This window comes from Rhodofomes roseus, assembly GCF_022264815.1.
Source record: "Rhodofomes roseus strain CIRM-BRFM 1785 chromosome Unknown C8Q71scaffold_14, whole genome shotgun sequence".
Classification (NCBI taxonomy): domain Eukaryota; kingdom Fungi; phylum Basidiomycota; class Agaricomycetes; order Polyporales; family Fomitopsidaceae; genus Rhodofomes; species Rhodofomes roseus.
This window is the reverse complement of record NW_025952970.1, coordinates 380,542-396,350: the sequence shown is the minus strand read 5'-3', so window position 1 is coordinate 396,350 and position 15,809 is coordinate 380,542. Positions and strand designations below refer to the sequence as shown.

The 15,809-nt window shown below is 53.2% G+C and overlaps 6 protein-coding genes across 6 annotated transcripts; 4 read left to right on the top strand and 2 right to left on the bottom strand.

Annotated features, from left to right (window-relative positions):
* The first annotated feature begins 1,540 nt into the window (after positions 1-1,540).
* On the top strand, positions 1,541-3,640 carry C8Q71DRAFT_128377 (uncharacterized protein). The gene is made up of 8 exons (XM_047916456.1): positions 1,541-2,084; positions 2,145-2,300; positions 2,353-2,431; positions 2,484-2,598; positions 2,648-2,667; positions 2,726-2,793; positions 2,853-2,893; positions 2,945-3,640. Exons 1-8 carry the CDS (start codon positions 1,716-1,718, stop codon positions 3,261-3,263), a joined length of 1,167 nt encoding a protein of 388 aa, XP_047777350.1. The 5' UTR covers positions 1,541-1,715; the 3' UTR covers positions 3,264-3,640.
* Positions 3,349-5,184, bottom strand: C8Q71DRAFT_128421 (arylalcohol dehydrogenase). Its single transcript, XM_047916457.1, has 8 exons — positions 4,736-5,184; positions 4,531-4,674; positions 4,400-4,477; positions 4,191-4,341; positions 4,047-4,136; positions 3,886-3,993; positions 3,658-3,833; positions 3,349-3,600 (listed from the first exon to the last, which is right to left on the bottom strand). The coding sequence occupies exons 1-8, from the start codon at positions 5,072-5,074 to the stop codon at positions 3,505-3,507; spliced, it is 1,182 nt and encodes a 393-aa protein (XP_047777349.1). The 5' UTR covers positions 5,075-5,184; the 3' UTR covers positions 3,349-3,504.
* An 830-nt stretch (positions 5,185-6,014) lies between these two features.
* Positions 6,015-7,781, top strand: C8Q71DRAFT_766787 (NUDIX hydrolase domain-like protein). Its single transcript, XM_047924208.1, has 5 exons — positions 6,015-7,026; positions 7,088-7,120; positions 7,171-7,258; positions 7,321-7,387; positions 7,434-7,781. Exons 1-5 carry the CDS (start codon positions 6,251-6,253, stop codon positions 7,541-7,543), a joined length of 1,074 nt encoding a protein of 357 aa, XP_047777348.1. The 5' UTR covers positions 6,015-6,250; the 3' UTR covers positions 7,544-7,781.
* A 299-nt stretch (positions 7,782-8,080) lies between these two features.
* C8Q71DRAFT_128020 (kinase-like protein) lies at positions 8,081-11,589 on the top strand. The gene is made up of 11 exons (XM_047916455.1): positions 8,081-8,427; positions 8,479-8,616; positions 8,669-8,861; positions 8,909-8,967; positions 9,018-9,157; positions 9,206-9,742; positions 9,794-10,548; positions 10,605-10,841; positions 10,900-11,033; positions 11,085-11,247; positions 11,299-11,589. Exons 1-11 carry the CDS (start codon positions 8,266-8,268, stop codon positions 11,469-11,471), a joined length of 2,691 nt encoding a protein of 896 aa, XP_047777347.1. The 5' UTR covers positions 8,081-8,265; the 3' UTR covers positions 11,472-11,589.
* A 126-nt stretch (positions 11,590-11,715) lies between these two features.
* C8Q71DRAFT_797663 (SAM-dependent RNA methyltransferase) lies at positions 11,716-12,766 on the bottom strand (the record flags this gene model as incomplete). The annotated part of the gene is made up of 7 exons (XM_047925758.1): positions 11,716-11,804; positions 11,861-11,912; positions 11,966-11,991; positions 12,047-12,175; positions 12,298-12,562; positions 12,613-12,677; positions 12,745-12,766. The coding sequence occupies 7 exons, from the start codon at positions 12,764-12,766 to the stop codon at positions 11,716-11,718; spliced, it is 648 nt and encodes a 215-aa protein (XP_047777346.1).
* An 874-nt stretch (positions 12,767-13,640) lies between these two features.
* Positions 13,641-15,465, top strand: C8Q71DRAFT_871690 (arylalcohol dehydrogenase; the record flags this gene model as incomplete). The annotated part of the gene is made up of 10 exons (XM_047928339.1): positions 13,641-13,870; positions 13,914-14,196; positions 14,224-14,231; positions 14,294-14,437; positions 14,490-14,567; positions 14,617-14,767; positions 14,826-14,915; positions 14,976-15,083; positions 15,141-15,316; positions 15,379-15,465. Exons 1-10 carry the CDS (start codon positions 13,823-13,825, stop codon positions 15,463-15,465), a joined length of 1,173 nt encoding a protein of 390 aa, XP_047777345.1. The 5' UTR covers positions 13,641-13,822.
* Between the last annotated feature and the right edge of the window lie 344 nt (positions 15,466-15,809).

Genomic DNA, 15,809 nt, shown 5'->3' with positions numbered 1-15,809 from the left:
CCAGAATCTGCGGTAGCATTCCCGTCAGCCCCATTGGGACAATCTCCAAATATTGACCGACATCTCCGGTGTATTTGTTCGGGACGTGCACTGCGCCACCGAGAACACAGTTCTGCGTGGCACATGTCGCTCACAGTGACTCACGTCGCGCGCGCCGCCTGCGTCATCCAAGGTACCGCACAGCAACGTATTATCATATATACTCACATCTATGTTTGTAGTTATCAATAAATTGAATGGCGCCACAACGACGAACGCGAGGAACTTACCCTATTCTGTGACTTCAAGACTCAAGTTGTTCTGTGAGCGCTGTTAGCGTTGGCAGTGCTGCCGTAGAACACCGCTTTCTGGGGTGCGTAACGTACGGAATTTGAAGGCCCTCTCGCACACTGATCAATCAGCACGGTGCTGCCTACTCCCCGGTCCCGTACCACTGGTAAGTTCTGTCTCCGGCTTCGCCTCCATTGCAAGAACCCATAAACATGACGCATTCAGATCAATCTAGGCTGCCACGTCTTGTACACGCTTCATCTGATTCGTTTCTGATCCCAGGTCATACGCCGTGCGGTGACGTGGCGCGTGGCTTGCCAGTCAACTTCTCGCTGTGATTGAAACTTGGAACTACGAATCGATATGGTGAGTCCGATCGCAGCATCTCTGTATACTTACCCGCTGTACCTGCATTTACAGTTCATTCTCAATCGGTCTTCCTCTACCACGACTATGCACGAGCACCGCGGCGACTTCAGGATTGAGAAAGTCCACTGACGTACCCGCGAAATCTGTCAACTGGGATACGATTGGAGTACCGCATATGACTACAAGTCATCCCGCATCTGGTACTTCGTCACGTTCTCATGCACGATAGTCCTGCACACTGACTCTTAGACAAGTGCTGCAGAATACTGGACCGCCGTCAGTGCTATGCAATACGGCCACGTTGTACACGAGAGCGTCTGCGGGTTCCAACTGGAACACGGTACTATGTATTGATATCCGTCTAAGCTCATCTATCGGGTGCCGGAGTTTAGGATGGGTTGTGGGTTTGCCGGTCCACAAGAGACAGTCCATTTGTAAGTAGGTACTACGTGATCTTGACGTACTCAGGTCGGTCATGCCAGTGGTTGCTTAGTTGACTGGTATATCCGAGTGTGTGCAGCTTCTGTGTACCGCACTGTCCACAGGTGAATCTTCGAGAGCACGTCAGAGCGCTGTTACATGACGCCTCGTGCAAGCGTCTGTCAGACTGTTTTCGATATCGTGTTGATTCCAGGGTGTTGATTCCAGGTGAGTGAACCTTACTGCAACTATATACAGGTTCCAACATAATGCTGACGGCTCCGCAGTACAATCGCGATCTAGTCAATATTGCGATGTGTCATGCGGTTTCACATCATTGGCTGTCTGGAGCTCCGAAGCAGCCATCGTGGCTATGATATTGGCGTCTCAGTTGATACTAGCGGCGGCGTCATGCGGAACAAGCGAGCAACACAGGAAACAATCAAGAAATGCGTGCGGTCTGTTTTCCCTCTCGGGCGGGGATGCAAGTGATACGCGAAGAGTCAATACACAAGCTCACATATGTGGTATCATCGACGGTGAGGTACGTCGAGGGTACGGTAACTTCACACTGCGGCGTGTCGGCACGGACACGCGTTGGCCCTGTTGTTTCAACAGCCTGGACATGACATCTATCATTCCGATGAACTGTGCATATGGCTAACGATCATCAGCCTGAGAGGCTATCGGAGCATGTCAGACACGTCGTACGGACGTCATGTACTAGGCCGTGTCATGGACCTGTGCCGATGGCGGTATTATATGTAGCTTGCCGTAGTTGCAACGAAACTGTGGACCTCGACAGTGCTGTGAAGATGCCCCAGGTCTCTGTTGCAAGCGCGTCTCTAGCTGCCGCAGCAGTCGAAAGCTTTTTGTATGGCATATTCCTCATTCTTGCCTTCGCATCGATCTACTTCCACTTCTCCCGGACGGCTGCATCTCACCAGGACTTCAAACGTACCATCTTGGCTTTGTTTAACCCTATCCTTGTAGGGTCAATACTCATTACAATCACAGTAACAGGGGTGAGCACAGATTACTTCCATCCTTTGTCGGTAGTCCTATATCCTGATGGCACTACACAGCACTGGATCACTATTGTCGCACGGCTCTTTGATGCCTTCATCTACTTTGACAGTGGAGCATCTCCATCAGCATACTATGCCATGTTGCCTTTACCCACTGCGGTTGTGAAGACAGCATTCCTTATGGCCACATTGATTGAGTGTGATACCATGCTGGTAAGTCCCATCAATGTTTGGTGCTTTCCCCTGATCCTCACATGCCTTGAAGGCCTATCGCCTGTGGATTTTATGGAATTATAACTATGTCATAGTCATCATACCAGCACTAGCTATTCTTGGACAATGTGGTCAGTATGCCCTACATATCAGAATAAATCTGCAGACTCATATTTGTCCTAGTTACAATGATTGCAGCTATGTATCAACAGACCCACTTTCAAGCTGGTGTTTCAGATGAAGTATTTCTTGGTACCATGAGCCACTGGATTACCGCAGGGAATGCTTGTACCTGGGTGTGAGTTATTTCCAAACAGATAGTGAGCCCTTTACTTACAATTCTGCAGGACCAACATCTATAGCTCATGTGATTACAATATTTTTCTACCATCTGACATGTTTCACACTCACATTCATTGACCCAGGTGGTATAGCTTTCCGTGTCTGGTCTGTTCGCCAGCACTTGAGGCCAATAGGAGGTCCAAATATCATGGTAGGATCCAATTGATATACTCACATAGAGCTGGACTGAGAATTTCTGATTTCTCCCAGAATGTTCTTGTCACTGTTGTGGAGAGTGCCATGCTCTATCTGTGAGTGACTGTTTAATTGAGATACAATTGGTTGAATGAACATTTCAACAGGTTCTGGACCTTTTTCTTCTTGGTGGCCTACACAACAAAGAGTAACCTGCAGTACTTCTGCATAGATACTTTCAGCCCTATTGCTGGCATAGCTTGTATGCTCATTAATGCCCGTGTAGGCTTAGGCTGGGCACAGAGAGCCTCCCCTCATACTTCTTTGGGTTTGAGCTTTCCACAAGACAGTCATAGTGTAGCCTATACTGGACAGTCCTTTACCATGAACCCTGTTGCAGTTACGATTGCTACTAGTATCGAGAGGGACGATGGAGAAGATCTGGGGCAGTCCCAAGTAAAGGTAGATCTTTGTCATGCTGCATAGTTGTATGTCAATTATGATAGATTTGATCATGCCAGTATCTCCATTTGATCCCCTAGGTTCTATCCATTCAGTGAAAATGCCCATATACTTGTTATCAAGTACTCCAGCAATGCCTGAGAGAGAAAGGTGCCTAGACAGCCATGTCATTGATCTGGGTACATTATGGATTGCATGTCATACACTGCTAGATAGGCATGAGCACCCCAGTAATATACACAGCTTCTCTCAGTGACAGACTGTATCAGCTACCTCCAGCAGGTTGGATTGCCTGCTGGCGAGGCCACTTTTCGAACTGGCCTGCTGACTGATAGATTGGAGCATACCACGAGCCATCGCCCTACGATTGACCCGCTCAGTGCCGTCTAGCAAACGTTCGACGAGGCGTGTGACTCACAAACATGTTCTGAGGGAAGCCCAGGTCAAACGGCAATACATCTTCGACCTCCGCGATGTGCTCTTCGTTGAGGCTGACGTCGAGAGCATTGATGTTGTCCATCAGGTGTTCGACTTTGCGCCCACCCACGATTGGGAATACGTATGGTGTCTTCTGCATGACATATGCAATCGCGACTACAACACTCCTTTAGGTCAAGCGAGGGATCTGCTCACGATGGTGACGTACCGGCAGCGATACTCTTAGCTCCGACCTCGCCGGCGATCTTCTCGAGGACTTTGCAGACCTCCCTTTGCTCGGGTGTACGCTCCCAGGCATCGCTCGCAATCTTACGACCTAAGCAGGACGAGTCAGTCAAGACAACCCCGATGAATGGGCGATTTTCCTACCATGTTCTCCGGATTGACGTCGGCGTTCCTCCTCCGCATCCGTTCGAATTTTGCCTGCGGCGAGCACATTCCACGGCGCAATGGCCATACCTGCAAGATTTCACGTAAACTATGTGGGCCAACCTTGTAGCCAGAGGCTTATACCTTCCGCACGCGCCATAGGAATGATCTCGCGCTCCAGGTCTCGCTGCAAAACGCTCCAGGCACCTTGATACACTACAAAAGGTGTCTTTCCCGTCAAGCGTGCGTACATATTCGCTTTGGCAACGATCCAAGACGGAGTGTCAGAGACGCCCTACACGTCATTCTGTTGAGTCACACATATCGCGCATAGCATCCAACGATACACGTACAAGATACAACACCTTGCGGTCGGCGACGAGGTGGTGAAGACCGTTCATGACCTCCTCAACGCCGCATGTCCAGTCCCACTGCCAGAGAACCGTTAGCCGTCGCAAGTGTGTTGGGAGTGCTACGGACTGACCCAATGGACGTAGAGGATGTCGATATAGCTCGTACGAAGGTCTTTAAGAGATTTCTCGACGGATAGGTAGAGCGACTTCATGTTGTTCCCGACGTAGCTAGTCTTCTGCGGTAGGTCCGCACCGCGCTTCCAGTTGCTCGTATACTGTCATAAGACGGAAGGTCATCAACTATACAATCCAATACCAGACTATCAGATGACTGACCTTCGTGGCTACCACCATGTGATCGCGCACACCGCGCGTCTCCATCCACTCTCCGATGAACTGTTCCGACTCGCCATCCTGGTAGTTGTTTGCGGTGTCGATGAAGTTCCCGCCCGCCGCATAGAATGCATCCAGGAGCTTGAAGCTCTGCTCCTTGGTCATCTCGCCCATTCCCAGCGGGCCCCACTTCTCGCCGATGCTCATGGCACCGAGGCAGAGCGGAGAGACATGGATGCCAGCGTTAGGTGCCAGTTGCCTGTGGCGACCGAGCTTCGTAGCCGGTGGAGGGGGCACAGATTCTGCCCAGAACCTCGAGAATCGTGGGCCTCTGGACGACATGATATGCAACTGTCAGTTAAGATGGGAAGTCACGGTCGGACTGGTGGGGGATCCTGTTGAAGATGGTGTGGTCTGCGAAGGGTTGTTATATAGTCGCGAGTCCCATTTCCCGCTCCGAAGGATGCGCCTCGACTCACACCGTCACATAAGCAACTCGTCGACCCAAACACCCGGAGCGCCAGCGACAGGTCCTTGCACTGAGGTAATAGACGAATGAGATTCAGTCAACCGGGCTTCACGGGCAAAACGCGCACCTCGGTGTCGAAGTGAGAGGGTATGCTCGCTGCGTCACATCTCGCCGTCGAAACATCTGTACGAAGTCGAGTCACATCAGGGCTCATGTGGCATTGTATGCACACAAGTTTCGGACGGTTGTTCATGGCCCGTAGGAAGATGCTGCCCATTATCATCCGAGCGACATTGCTTCGACTGCATTGCCCGCGATGATGGGCTACTGATGCCTTGGGAAGACCAAAGATGAACCCACAGATTGATCCGAAGCGCCAACATGGAATAGGAGTCGGCGAACTTGTAAGTATGACGCGGACGGCTCGATTCCAGATACCGTATTGTGCATTGACTACGGCGAGATTTGTCATGGCCTGGTGACTATCGCGCGCAACAACTAGTCCTAGTCGACAACGTCATAAGGATACCTTTGCGAACATGAAGAACGATAGCAGTTAGCACAATCTGACAAGACATGGCAAGTGTTTCATCACACGTACCTTAGCAAGGACCCAAAACGGCGAGGGCTTAGTAGCCTGACATTCGAAGTTTTCCTCCCAACGCTCAAAAGATTCTTCTGTAGGATCCTATGGGAAACTCAGAGTAGCGTGAGGTTGGCGTGAGGCATTGGATTCCGAGGCCTCATGGAGGTCCACACGAACATGATAGAATTAGCGCCTTAGCGCTCTTTACCCGTACGTGCCTCAAGCGCCCGACGACTGAAGACTACCATTGACCAAAACATACAGTTGTACTACTACAATCACACCCATTGGCATGTAGTGACCGTTTCTGGTACTTCTGGCTGGATTCCCTATTTCTTCGTGTGGATGGCTGCGTCACATACTTACCGCTGAAAGTAATCTCGCGCGGGTGACTCGGACCGCCAGGGACGCAGCGGATTCAACTGGTACGCCCCCCTGCCATCCTGAACGCACCTGTTGTACGATGGCTGGACCTACCCCCACCGCCCCTCAAAGCTTCGTGCAAATCCTACAGACATGCGATAATTTCCGCCTTGCCCTTACAGCGGAGCACCTAGTGGCATGGCGCCTTTCATCCGACCCGGGGGCTCCTGCAATAGGCCTGCTACGACCGCCCGTCGTCGAGCAGCTTCTGCGCGAGATCAAAAGTAATCAGAGTAGCCCTGCATGGGAGTGCTCTACCCACGAAGGCAAGCAAGTGTTCAGCTTTGCGTCCCATGTCAACACATCCGCCGCTCGGTCGCGCGTGATGAAGGAGCTCTGCCAGCGCTGGCGAGACGAGGGCCTCTGGCCGGACGTAGTCGGTCCCAAGAAATGGCGCGGCGAGATGTACCCCATCTACCGACACCCCTTTGGCCCACACGATGCACCGAGCGAGGCCGAGGAATTCGGGACACCTGTGGGCACGGACCGGGAGGACAGTCGGAATTACGCATTCATGATGGAGCGCGCGGCGTGCGCGCTGTTCGGCGTGGTCACGTATGGGGTTCATATGACGGTCTATGAAGAAGACCAGGACGACCTCGGCCTACCGACAGCCTGCAGGATCTGGGTACCGACGCGCTCCAGGAGCAAGCAGACATGGCCGGGGTGGTTGGACAACTCGGTTGCGGGCGGCATCCCATCGGGTCTTAGCGCGTTTGAGAGCCTGGTCAAGGAGTCGATGGAAGAGGCCAGTATCGAGGAGGCTATCATCCGGAAGCATGCACGTACGATCGGTAGCGTGAGCTACTTCTTCAAGTATGTACTATCTGTCCGTCGCGCGGGCGGAGTATAGTACTCATGGACCATTTGCTTCCAGGTCACCTCTCGGATGGCTCCAACCCGAAGTCGAGTGCGAATGACCGCTGGTCAGAGAGGTATCTGACTCATGACGCGTGCCAGATATGTCTATGACCTACGGGTACCATCTGGGGTTGATCCTGCTCCTTTCCGACCTAAGCCACTCGATGGCGAGGTAGAAGCATTCGAGGTCAGACTTCCGTTGTCGACTGATGATTGGCCGTAACGGGCTGATTACGCCACTCTATTCAGTTACTTCCTTTGGAGGAAGTCATAGCCCGTATGCGTGCGGGCCTTTTCAAACCTAACACCGCTCTTGGTGCGTCACGCTATCCGTATACAAGATGGGCACTTACACATCTCAGCGATCCTGGATTTCATGATCCGTCACGGGTACATGACGGTGGAGAATGAGCCAGACTATCAAGAGATCGTGACAAGATTGCATGGTCGTTTCGAATATGACAGGTGGTAGAGGATCGTGCATCTATACCCAATGGTGACCTGAGATGTCCAGGAATACTGTGTATGTTGTACCCCCAGCAAGCAATGACCTATGTCTCTCGTCGGCTGTTTTTATCAGTGGCCCTGCAATGCACGTACTGCAGATGCCATGCCGCCGGCAATCATACGTCTTTGACTCTTGTCGTCCGGGGGCTTTGTGAAGCAGCAGTCAGAACAATATGCCAGGTTCGCCCCGGTGCCACAGCCGCACGCATTTCTTTCTCTGGCCGCTGCGGCCGGCCTCAAGCTCAAGTAAGTACTTACTGGCCAGCGCCTACAGGCCCAGTCACGTGTACAGTACTGTGTGCGTCGAATCCTTCAACCTTGTATTTTTCTTGCATTCGAATGTTAGTCTCGACTCTCGTCCCAGCCTACTGCCGAAGGGCCCTCCGCACGACAGCGGACGGCAGTAGTTAATTAAGTAGGTAGTTGACTGGCCAGCGCCTAGATCTGACTAAGCTGCCATCTAATCTTGTCTGGCTCAGTGCCAGTCTGAGTGAGCCGGTTCCGTCTCTTCTTCTCCAACTGCTTGTTACTCGAAATCAAAGCCTCGAATGGGCCGTTCACGTCGCGCATGATTTACGTGATCCTTTTGGAAGTCACTTCTTGTACTTGAACCACCATATCAACGCAAAGAGGTCCTCTGGGCGCATAACTCTTGAATTTCAGCAAGCAAGACTAGTGCGACATCTGATGGCTCCGGCCCCGGCCCCTACGTCGCTCAAGCAGACGTCGAGCGGCAGCTCAGACAAGTCCACCTTCAGACGCATCGAGGATGAGGAGGTCAAGCCATATGTGATCGTGAGCGACCTCGGGAAGGGCAGCTTTGCGACCGTGTACCGGGGTTATCATGAGGTGCGTATCGGCGCGATTTCCAGACTTGAGTTAGCTGACGGGTGGATCTAGCAAACACACCGGCCAGTCGCGATCAAGACCGTCAGTAGGGCAGGGCTCAGTCCGAAGCTCTTCGATAACCTGCAGGGCGAGATAGAGATCCTCAAGGCGCTGTCGCATAGACATATTACGAGGTTGCTGGATATTGTCGTGAGCATGAGTGACTTTTCTGGCTGGTCTGCCTATTTATCTCTATCCTCAGCGTGCGGATAGAAATATATACCTCATCATTGAGTTCTGCGCCGGAGGCGACCTTTCGAACTACATCAAGAAGCGAGGCAGGGTGGAGGGCCTTGAGTACATACCTTCTCCTGGCGCAGCTCCGACGTACTATCCGCACCCGAGAACAGGAGGACTGGACGAAATAGTGGTCCGTAGCTTCCTTCGTCAGCTCGGTGAGCATTCTGACCATCGCCGTTGAGCCCTCCTGACCTTCATGAAGCTCGTGCTCTCAAGTTCCTGCGGCAACGGAACCTCATTCATAGGGATATCAAGCCTCAGGTCAGTGACGGCCGAGAGTCTCAACGAGTTCTTGTAATGACACGTCGTAGAATCTGCTGCTGAATCCCGCGTCACCCGACGATCTCGCGAGGGGACATCCGTTCGGCGTGCCCATTCTCAAGGTTGCCGACTTCGGGTTTGCACGGTCATTGCCCCAGGCCATGATGGCGGAGACGCTCTGCGGATCACCGTGCGTCTGTGTGTGCGACGCATGCTGTCCTGACTAACGAATGCTTAGACTGTACATGGCCCCCGAGATTCTCCGCTACGAGAAGTACGATGCGAAAGCGGATCTGTGGTCGGTGGGCGCGGTCTTGTACGAGATGGCTGTTGGGAAGCCGCCCTTCCGCGCCTCGAACCACATCGAGCTCCTCAAGAAGATCGACATGTCAAAGGGAATCAAGTTTCCCGACGAGGACCCGCAGGCGCAGTCTCGTACACAGGCCGCGGGCGAGGAGCTCAAGCCCGTACCCAGCGACGTCAAGAAACTCATCCGCAATCTCCTGAAGCGCGTTCCTGCGGAGCGATGTAGCTTCGAGGACTTCTTCGGGAGTACCGCCATGGCGAAGTCCAAGTTTCCGCGGCCAACACCTGAGCTAGTGGACGACGGAGGTGTTGAATACGGCCCAGATGGCAAGATCATTACACCAGAACATCACAAGGTCATCCCGCCAGAGGTGCTCGATCCCAAAGCGATGATACCTCCCAGCAAGTTCAACTTCCGGAGACGGGAGATTGTGAGCGGAGGACCGCAGGGTGGGCCGTCTGGCCGCAGGTACGCTCGTGTGGCTATCTGTACTAGTGTTTTTTTCCAATATTCCTTCAGTAGTCCTACTGGCACTGGGAACGGGATTGTCGAAGTTTCTAGATCACCAGCTAGGTCACCGCGGCAAGAGCCTTCTCTCCTGCCCAAGCCGGCATCCGGAGAGTCGTCTGACATACCCGGAGAGACCGAAGAGGATGGCCTCCTTCGACGTGAATATGTTCTCGTAGGTGACAAGCGAGCGGTGGAGATCAACCGGGCAGTAGACGGTAAGGCGACTAGGCTCACTCATCCCAGCGCACCTCCCAATAGACCTACCTCCCTTGTAGAGATTAGCACCGCCCGACGACGTCCGCTGCGCGATCGACGTGTCCTACCGACGCCCTTACCTCTGCCGCACGCGAGGACACGATCGGACTACACAGACTTCGAGACGTCCTCCCCTACCAATGCCAACACTACATTCCCTCCCCCACCCAACCCCAACGCACCCGCTCTTTCCTCCTCACCATCGAGCGTCGGCTCCCGCGCAGCTTCGAATGCACTGACACGCGCTCTGAACATCGCCACGAAGAAGCTCTTTGGTTCGTCCGGTCCGCGGACGACGTACTACAAGGAGTTCGCTCCGTCGTCGTCATCGCCTCGGCGGCAAACCATCCTGTCAGGTCGGGCACAGGGTCTGGGGCTGCAAGTCAATGGCCAGCGAGACGCGATGGAGGACGAGCTGCTGGCGACGCTTGAGGAGCTCGCGCAGAAGACAGAGGTGCTGACACACTGGGCGGACGAGATGTACGGGTATGTCAAGGCTATACCTCAGAGTACGTCTGCATGCATCTGCCCGGTCTCCGCGGACATTGATCCCTGCCCCTGTCAGAGCCGTTGCCGGACCCGACCAAGTTCATACGGCGGGAGGGCGAACCTGAACGGCACGCTGTGAAGCGGAAGAACGCAGATATCCAGGCGGAGTACAACGCGATGACCTGCGTCGCGCTGTACATGCTCCTCATGTCGTTCTCACAGAACGGCGTGAACAAGCTGTGTCATTACTATGAGCATCTGCAGATGCGCGATCCGGACGGGGACACCGAGGTTAGCGAAGGTTTCGACGAAGGTATGTTCGTAACATATGTTCAATCACAAACTGATTACTTACCACCGCCTTGCGGCAGCTCTGACCTACTTCGAGGACCACTTCAACAAGTGCCATGACCGCGCCGCCCTGGTAAAGACGTGGTTGCCGGCCCAGTACACGGGGCCGCCGACATTCTTGGACCAACTCATCTATGACCGCGCTCTCAGCCTTGTGAGTGACTTGAGGTGTGAAATGTTGATGCTGTGTTGATGCGTTCCTCAGAGTAAGATAGCAGCTCGCAAGGAGCTCACAAACGAGATGGCATCCCCTGATGAGTGCGAGAAGCTGTATGAAGAGGCGCTCTGGTGTCTGTACGCGCTGCAGGACGACCTCCTGCAGAAGGACAATCCGTATATTGAGGAGGACCGGGAGACAATCTCTACATGTAGGTCTGCGCCAGATAGGGTGAAAGTCCGCTCTTATGGATGTTTCATAGGGATCAAGCGAACGAAGCTGCGTCTCGTCCGGTGTCGTGTCCGTATGGGCATGAACGAGCGCGATCGACTTCGCGATGCTAACGCAGACGTGAATCTCTCCGACGTGCCCCGGGAGCCACCTCCATGGGAGGTGTCCGTCCTAGACAGGCAAGCCACGGCTTCGCCACGGTAGCCCCCACATTTCCTTCCTTGCTGTAGATATATGATGGGTGTACGTTACTGTTAATTATTGGTTTGGGAGGTGGCTGGTCTCGTAGTTGGCATGCCATCATTATGTTCGGTCTCCAGCGGTTTCTGACGCTTTACCATGGATTGGACTTGTATCTGCTCACTATTGCCTGTTCGCTCTGCATGCATTGTAAAGTACTTATACATCACCTATGTGCTTCTATGCGTTCTTTGTCTCTATCACTGCCTCAGAAATCGAAGCTTTTGTTGAGATCTTCGTGTAGATGCTCGCGCATCCCGGGTGGGAGTTTTGGTTCGCCGTTCTCCGCGATGTACCCTGGTCGCCAACATCAGGTTCGAGTTACCGCGGTGCATGTGAGCGCATGGACGTACGAAACGGCATCTCCACGCTTTCCTTTGGATTGAACACAATCGTCGGGTGGTCCTGTTAGGCTCGTTCATCATGAGAGCACAGAGATGTCCTGCAGCGGCACGTACGATGTAAGGGATCTCAGACAATGGAACTACATATACGATGTTTCAGTTCTGTATTCGACGGGTTGCAAAGCTGAGACTCACTCTTGTCCTGTACGACCAGTTTTGCAACTCCAAGAGCTGTATCCGTTGTCATCTGGATAGGCCCAAGGTGCCGCGTAGGGAAACCCAGGACCCGAAGTTCGGACGTTCGATCGCGCGGTGGGTCATCACCTATGCGTCGGTTGAGTAGTCGTCGTGTTCGAGCACTCTCTTTGACAGCTTACCCAGGATACCCTACGTTGATCGCGTGAGGGGTGCGCGGACACAGTTACAACTTCGCAGATCGAACGTACGTACCCCGAAAAGGAAGCACTCGAAACGACCGTCTCCGTCCTCAGGAGAGATCTCTTTTCCTGCCTTCGGGTCGAGCAAGCACACCTTCTCCATCGGTATCGACAAGTGTTGCATCAGATCTAGAATCGGTTCTGAGTGTACTGAGGCCCCAGCGAGTCGACTGCCGGTATCGGCGGAAAATAGAGTAGTGAGAGTTTGACAAGATGACTTGGACAGGTGCGTGAAGTGCACATGCGCGCCGGGCCCTGCGAGTGACCGCATGTGCTGTCAGAGTGTGAGCTGGGCTTTTGGCTTTCTGCGGGCGGGGAGAGGACCATGTATTCCAATTCTACCCACTTCGGTATGGCTTTGGATGTCTCTTCATCCTCTTCCAGGTGTTCTGCAGAAATATTCAATCAAACTGGGGTGAGTCAAGGAGATTTTGAAGTCAGATGCTTGACGCTCACCGACAACATATCTGAACCCCATGACAATGCACTTTTCTCTTAAGAAACGGTCCAACGCACTTGAGACGAGACGAACGTAGGGTGCAAGGTCAACCAACGACTGGTCAGTCCTGTACATACACGTGACCCAGTCCTAGTGTATTTCTTGTTTCGGAAGTCTTAGCGCCCAGTACTGTAGTTCACTGTGCGATCAAAGACTTCGGGTGTGTGAGCTTGCGAATTGTCAGCCATGCTGCACTGTTCAGTTGCGTGGACCGGGATCACCGACCAGTATCGACTAGGGACGTGAAATTGCCCTGTGCTCCTGCTTGAAACCGTCGGACTCTGATTGTGGCGATTCGCGTTTACTTATGAAGCGTCAGTACGTACACTGCGGACAAAGCAGGTTGCACGGAGCGCTTACATCGTCAGAACATTGTCAGAACGTGTATATCATCTCGAAATCCGAATATTATCTATTTTCCTGGACCGAACATTGAAAGGCAGCCAATGAGGAGCCGTGCCTTTCAATGTTCGGTCACCGATAATAATTCATGTTCGGATTTCGAGATGATATACTCATTCTAACGATGATCTGAGACTAATCCGACGCCAAACAAAGGGGTTTGTCCGCAGTGGTAGGCATCGTCACGACATCGAGCATACTACACTAGATCCAACTCGGAGGCCCGACGTCGGTCAATTAATCAGCCACTTTCTCCTTATACTGACTGCCAGCTGTCCGTCTACATGCCAAGCACAATTGCATCGGCGAGGGTGTCACCTCGAGGCTATGATGAGCATTTAAACCGCGTCAGTACGGCAGTGAGGCGCGCGCAGTCTGTTTTCATCTGAGCGGGCCTTGTAGTTGCCGAGTATTTTAGCTCCTTGTTCTGTTTTCAGAAGCCGCGAACTCACGCATATGCATGGCGCGCAAGTACTCATGCCGGTGACGCGTTCGGCTGGCATGGTCGCGCGAAGCGATGTTAACATCGGCGTACGCAGAGGGTTTGAGTGAGTCAGCCATGGACGTTTGAACGTTGAACGTTGAACCTTCTCCGGTCCCCACAATCTGACCGATGGCACCAATACAAACACCATGACTGAGCATGGCATGACTGGCCAACACCTGAGAGATAAAAGGGAGGTCCGTAACAAACACTGACGACGACGACTTCTCTACAATCTAGTTGCACCCACCTATGGAAAACTTTTGGGCCCCACCGCCGACGCCGAAGACCAGGCTCGGCCGCCACCGCCAGCTGGCGCCCCTCGCGGGCGTACACGTATCGCCCATCTGCCTTGGAGCAATGAGCATCGGTGACAAATGGACGCAGATGGGCGCCATGGACAAGGCGCAAAGCTTCCGCATCCTCGACGCGTTCTACGATGCGGGCGGCAATTTCATCGACACCGCGAACATGTACCAGGACGGCACCTCTGAGGAATTCCTCGGCGAGTGGATGCAGGAGCGTGGATAGCGCGATCAATTGATCATAGCGACCAAGGTCGGTGACCCCCATTCGGGAACAAATTTGCGTGGCACGATATCTAAATAATTGTCTATCAGTATACGAACAACTACAAGCGCAGGGAGAACTACCGGCAGAAGACGACATTCACAGGAAACAATATGAAGTCGCTGTACCTTTCCGTCGAGGATTCCCTGAAGAAGCTGCGGACGGATTACATAGACATCCTCTACGTCCACTGGGTAAGCCGCGCGCACATATCCGTAACTTTCGACTGACCCTGTCCTTGGATAGTGGGACTGGACGTGCGGAATTGAAGAAGTCATGAACGGCCTGCATTACCTCGTACAGCAGAGGAAAGTGCTGTATCTTGTCAGCATCGTTCACATTTACTACTCTTCTGCGTGCTAAATGACAATAGGGAGTCTCGGATGCGCCAGCATGGGTCGTGTCAGCGGCGAATATGTACGCACGGCTCACCGGTAAGGCTCCATTCGTCATCTACCAGGGCTCATGGAGCGTACTCGACCGTGACATCGAGCGCGAGATCATACCGATGTGTCGATCCCAGGGTACGTCTTGCTTATATGCGGTCCGACGAGGGCTCCCTCTCACCGCTAGTGTGAGCAGGCATGGCGATTGCGCCCTGGAACGTCTTGGGGGCTGGCAGGATTCGCACCGACGAGGAGGAAGAGCGCCGTCGCCAGAGTGGTGAACACGGTGAGCTCCCAGTCTGCTTTTTCTACTATTCGCGATCACCAATCAGGTGTCTGCACACAGGCCGGACCATACTGAACGGGCAGTGGGAACGTACGCCAGAGCAGAGAAAAGTATGCCAGGCCCTCGAGAAGGTCGCGGAAGAGGTTGGCGTGAAGAGTATCACGGCCGGTACGTGTCTGCGACTTGACGGCCACCTCGCAATAGTGTTGACTCACGATCGCGTAGTTGCGATTGCATACGTGATGCAGAAGACGCCATTTGTGTTTCCCGTCATTGGGGGCCGGAAGGTCGAGCACTTGATGGATAACCTGAAGGCCCTAGAGATCTCTCTCAGCCCCGAGCAAATCGCGTTCATAGACAGCGCGCAGTCGTTTGAACCTGGATTCCCATACAACATCATCGTGAGTGTTTCTTCTCACTTCGTTGGGCCAGACCTGCGGTAGCTAATCAGTACGGGGTCTAGGGCGACGGAACGGAATACTCTGACCCATTCAAATGTGGCGGGCACTTTGACAAGTGGCCGTCGCAACAGGCTCTGCGCCCTCATTGATGCGTACTTGCAGAGTAGGCCAGATGCAGGTTGCCACGCACCGGGTACTGTGTCGAGCACACGCTCCCCAGGATCAACTTGCCCCTTGAATTCTATTCTAGACAGAGATCCGTCAACTGCTTCCTCTATTTACTTACTGTAGATAGTTACACTGCGCTTTGGCGCGCTACGTTCGCCTGTCGCGCAGTATAAAAACAAAGAACTTCGCTCTCTCTCCGTCAACTGTTCTCGTTCCCGGGGATAAGTGTACCGTAGTACCGCGAAGCTATTATCCTTCCAGAAGATTGTAGCGCGAGATTGGCGTTGCCGAATACAGGCAATGACGGCTTGACACTTCAGCGCTT